Source organism: Lactuca serriola, chromosome 8 (assembly GCF_051521515.1).
Source record: "Lactuca serriola cultivar US96UC23 chromosome 8, Lser_US96UC23_V15, whole genome shotgun sequence".
NCBI classification, from domain to species: Eukaryota; Viridiplantae; Streptophyta; class Magnoliopsida; order Asterales; family Asteraceae; genus Lactuca; species Lactuca serriola.
This window is the reverse complement of record NC_136415.1, coordinates 83,416,249-83,420,961: the sequence shown is the minus strand read 5'-3', so window position 1 is coordinate 83,420,961 and position 4,713 is coordinate 83,416,249. Positions and strand designations below refer to the sequence as shown.

General features: G+C 34.2%; 1 protein-coding gene across 3 annotated transcripts; it reads right to left on the bottom strand.

Moving 5' to 3' along the window:
• Nucleotides 1–298: 298 nt before the first annotated feature.
• LOC145069380 (F-box protein At4g02760-like) lies at nt 299–3,879 on the bottom strand. 3 transcript variants are annotated; one of them, XM_079016297.1, is made up of 12 exons: nt 3,520–3,879; nt 3,232–3,401; nt 2,582–2,698; nt 2,384–2,494; nt 1,819–1,946; nt 1,617–1,738; nt 1,487–1,551; nt 1,250–1,310; nt 1,048–1,110; nt 903–955; nt 721–820; nt 299–622 (listed from the first exon to the last, which is right to left on the bottom strand). In XM_079016297.1, the coding sequence occupies exons 1-12, from the start codon at nt 3,817–3,819 to the stop codon at nt 494–496; spliced, it is 1,419 nt and encodes a 472-aa protein (XP_078872423.1). In that variant the 5' UTR covers nt 3,820–3,879; the 3' UTR covers nt 299–493. The 3 variants fall into 3 exon arrangements, with proteins under 3 accessions (XP_078872423.1, XP_078872427.1, XP_078872426.1); XM_079016301.1 differs by having other exon boundaries at nt 772–820; XM_079016300.1 differs by having other exon boundaries at nt 1,617–1,720.
• Nucleotides 3,880–4,713: the final 834 nt, after the last annotated feature.

The following is a 4,713-nucleotide window of genomic DNA, read 5'->3' as shown; positions in this document are numbered from 1 at the left end:
TATATATATATATATATATATATATATATATATATATATATATATATATATATATTACAGTTTTGGTACCTCAACTATTATAAACATGACAATATATAATTCCTAGTCTAATATTATTATATTCCAATATAGTAACCAAACATAACAAATAAGTAGTCTAACGATCTTTTTTTCATTATGTTGTTTGGCTTATTCTACTTTCGACCAAACATACCATGAATGATTGAAGATACGTATTACTGATAATTAATTAATTACTAATAAATAATAATAAACAATGAATGAATGAAGATACGTATTACTAATAATAAACGATAAATAAATAAATATGAAGCCGAGGTTATTCGTTGTTTAGAGTTTTCTGTTTTCATTTTACTAACCAAAATCGATCTTAAATCTAAAATAATAATTTGGTTTGATCAAAACCAATCCGAATATCCAAACCATATTATCCGATCCAAATCACCAAGTTACCGCTACTCAAGATCACTATTTAACTGCTACTGGATGTGCTTGTGGAGGATGATGAATCAGATGTAGTGGATGTGCTCATGGAGGATGATGAGTCAGATGATGTGGATGTGCTCGTGGAGGATGATGCATCAGATGTAGGGCTGCTTAACTGCAAAGGAAGAGTGTTCGAAATCGCTTGTCATGATTTGTTCAATATCAATGTAACTTCAAATTTAATCAGTAGTAGTAGTAATAATATATAAATACATCATCATCCATCATATGATTCACCAAATTGAGTTTGGAAAATTCAGGTACCAAACAAAAATTAGGTCTTTGTTCCAACAGCTGCTTTATGAGAATGGCACTACACAAGAGAAAGACAAGACAAGTGGTAAGAAAAAATTTTACACAGAAAGGGCAAGGCAGCAAGGAATAATCCAACACACCTCACACCCTCCAAGTGACCATTATATGCTATATCTTCATCATTCGATATGTCCTGTGTTGACGAGACACATGATAAATATTATTCAGTTTGAAGAATTTGGAAAAAAAGAAATTACATAAACTAATTCAAAAAAAAAGACGCACAAGATGCCTTAGGAGCCTGAACTTTCCTGCAAGAAGAGCTTTCATCAACTTCTTAACCTCCACCTGCCCATGAGGCCATGACACATGTGTTAGGGGATAGGGATGAAAGATAGACAAAAAGTTATTTTGAAAAAAAAAAGAGAGAGAGAGAGAGAGAGAGAGAGAGAGAGAGAGAGAGAGAGAGAGAGAGAAATATTCTTACTTTTTTGAGTCTTGAACAGTTGCGTAAAATCATGACCTCCAGATTATTTCCATCACCTTTGCTGCCATGGAAAACTACATAAGTAAGGTAGGAAAAAAAAATTACAATGAATAGAAAATATCGCCAGTAAAAATAGCAACCGACTATTTCAAATAAATAAAAAACTTTACGACCCATTGATCAATGAAGGAGAAGATGGATGGATATAAATTAATACGAGTTGAAGGTTTCACTCACTTTAAAAAGGAACCAGAGAAGAAACAAGATGTTGAAAAGTCGACATGTTTCAACTCGTGAAACCCCTACAGCATAATAAGGAAGACATGAGCAAATAATTGTGTTTGTTTATATGGTAAGCATCAAATACCTTCAACAGCTTGTGAGCATTGTAGTCACTCAATCTACATCCTTTCAGTGCCAAAGTGATTATCTTAGGGCAATTAAGCACAAGTTCTTCGCAGGCTGAGTTTCCTATAAAATTTCCTTCATCTGCATTAGAGATCTCACTAAAATGATACTACACTCTTTCCAAATATTAAGAAAAAATCTTCAACCAAATTTAGACAGACCATCAAAAAGGCGACGCTTCATTAGTCTACCCATGGAGTCCTTTGACTTTGAAAGGTCAAAGACAAAACGCTCTATCAAGCGACAATGTCTACTCACAAACTTCAGTGTAGAACTCGCATCAACATCCCTATTTGTCGAGAAAGGTTTTTAGTACTTGACAATAAACAAGTGCATTGAAGGAAGTGATATCAGTTTATTTAATGAGTAATGACCATGCATGAAACACATAAAACAATATTGCCATTCATTAAGGTGTTGGTTATTTTTGAAGAGGTAAAACGTTTGCAGTCTGTGAACCATCAACTCAGAAGAAGAGGTGAACTAAGCGTATCTAGTTTGCAAGAAAAATACTTTTTTAATATTAAAAAACTTAAGTTTAATAAATAAAAAAAAAAACTGATTTTTTAATGTGCTGTAAAACTATTCAACTAGTTCTAAATTCTAGCACAAAGGCCTACAACAATACATATTAAAATACCTAACACCCACAATATAAGAGTCTCATTAACAATTAGGCTAGAGGGGAAATTTATCAACAAAAGAATATCAAATCAAAGAACTTACAAACCCACAATTTCGAGATCAACGAGAGACGGGCAAACTGACAATGATGCAAGAAGTGCTGTGTTATCCATCATTTTAATATTGTGAAGATGCAACCTTTTCAAATGAGACCTTGAAATTACAATATAGAGTGGAGTCAATAGATACTCTATACTTGTACAATAATAATTCATTCATTCCAAAATAATGAAAACATACCTAGATGCACCACCATTGGCACCCAAAAAACCCAAGCAAGACCTTGTCAAGATAGATGATTTCTTTCCTTGCTTGTTTAATGATAGCTCAGGTGGTACTTCAACAAGCTTAATAGACCTAAAGTTGGAGTATATGTAAGTTTGTGCATATTGTAGTGTGCATGATTGGTACTAATGAAAGTTTAATGTCATCAGTTATATGATCCTACACACAGAATACAGCATTAAACCCAATTCATAGATATCTTTAACCTTTAAGCTTTAAAAAGAAGGTGCTAGTTAGCACACTTACAAGTTCATTGTAAATTAAGCCACATGACTATGATCACATGGGTGTACAGCTGGGATTATGGAACATACATTGTATGCAAATTGTAAATCATACATTATAGTTTGAGAGCCAATGGAGTAAGTGCTTTTCCCTACAAAGTAAAATAATGTTTTCTTGCAACATGCAAGCAAATTTTGATGAATTTATATTCTTCATCATATTTACTCCTTATAGTTATCGGCATTGATGTTATTTTATACTTACAGAGGGAGAGGGAAATGGGATTTCTGAAGATACTTAGAAACCCTAATTTATTCAAATCGGCATAAATTACAAGTAAACAGCACCCCATACTACACTCAGGAGGAAAGAGATATTACTGAAGCGCATTTCTAGCTCGTTGAATCATTGTAGTTACCACAACAACGTTGACCTTGGGTATAGCCAAGTCAATATTAGCAAAACACAAAGGATCTTTAGCACAATTCTGAAAAAACAAGCATGTAGCCGAGGCAGAACAAACGCTTGGCGTATCAAGCATGGAAAAAACCTACAAATCATCATTCACAAGTATGAAAAAAGCATAAGGAAAATCCATTGTGCCTAACAAGCTTCAGTTGAGCATTAATTAATCAAAAATCAACAGACCACGATAGAAATAGAAATACCTTGATTGTGAGGTCAGGAGGGAGAGGCCAGAAGGATGCATTATGGACGGAGGAAAGTTTACGACCATATCTCTTGCCAGCTTCGAGCAGGACGGATCCGATATGGAGAGCACGTTGTATAAATTCGTTTTGATCGGAATAGGCAGACCTAGATTCAACGAGGCCATCGAATGAGGCCTCGATTAAAGCGGGATCGGAGACAGCAAGCAAGGACTCCAACAGCGAATCGATGTTTAAGTGATAGTAATCACGCTTTGAAACCCTAGGGGAATGATCGGAAAGGCAAGAGCGTTTAGCCATGGAAGAAAGTGATGAGACGGATGGTGCGTGGGAGAGAAAAAATTATCTTATCCTATACTATATATAATTTACAAAGACCTTATGAACAGTGCATTTTCCATTTTATTTTATATTCAACAATGATTTTATATTTTGGAAGATTTAGTCCTTCAACAAATGTTTTATATTTTGGCAGATTTAATCCTTTCAACAAAAGGTTTTATATTTTGACAGATTTATTTTCTGCAACAAAAGTCTTACATTTTGACATAGTTAGTCCCTGCAAATAAAGGTTTTACATTTTGACAGATGTAGTCCCTACAACAAAGGTTTTACATTTTAGCAGATTTAGTTTCTGCAAAAAGTTTTTTACACTTTGACAGATTTAGTCCCCACAACAAAGGTTTTACATTTTGACAATTTTAATCCTTGCAATTTACTCCATGCAATAAAGATTTTATATTTAAACTAATTTAGTCCCTGCAATTATTTAGTTTACAAAAAATGTCCCTATAAAGTGTCTACGCAAATGGAGAAATTTCTAGTGAAATTTAATACAAATTTAAATTTAATATTAAAAGCAAAATTCACAAAATTATATATACGGTTAACGGTAGTTAGTGAAAAACCGATGTTAAAATCTCGGCATTTCAAATTCATCAAGTTTTAATTTGGACTGTAATAACTAATAAGCTTGTATAGCAAGTATGAGAGGCCATCAGGGCGAGGGCATGGTGCCAAGTATGGGAGGACCCATGAGGGAGGATGACAGGAGACAGGTCGGAGATGTTTCAGTTGTTGTCAGATGGGTCATTTAGTAGAGATTGTCCCCGTGGATCGTTTCCAATGTGTTTTCATTGCAACTAGGTGGGTCACAAGAAGGACGATTGTCCGATGTTGAGAGATGGAGCGGTG

Bases quoted from the DNA above. Each gene is read 5' to 3' on its own strand.
- LOC145069380 (XM_079016297.1), bottom strand. From the start codon at position 3,819: ATGGCTAAACGCTCTTGCCTTTCCGATCATTCCCCTAGGGTTTCAAAG. The intron at 956-1,047 runs GTGCGTCTTTTT...TCGTCAACACAG, and splicing joins TCAGGCTCCTAAGGCATCTT to GACATATCGAATGATGAAGA. The intron at 821-902 runs GTGTGTTGGATT...TCTCTTGTGTAG, and splicing joins GGTCACTTGGAGGGTGTGAG to TGCCATTCTCATAAAGCAGC.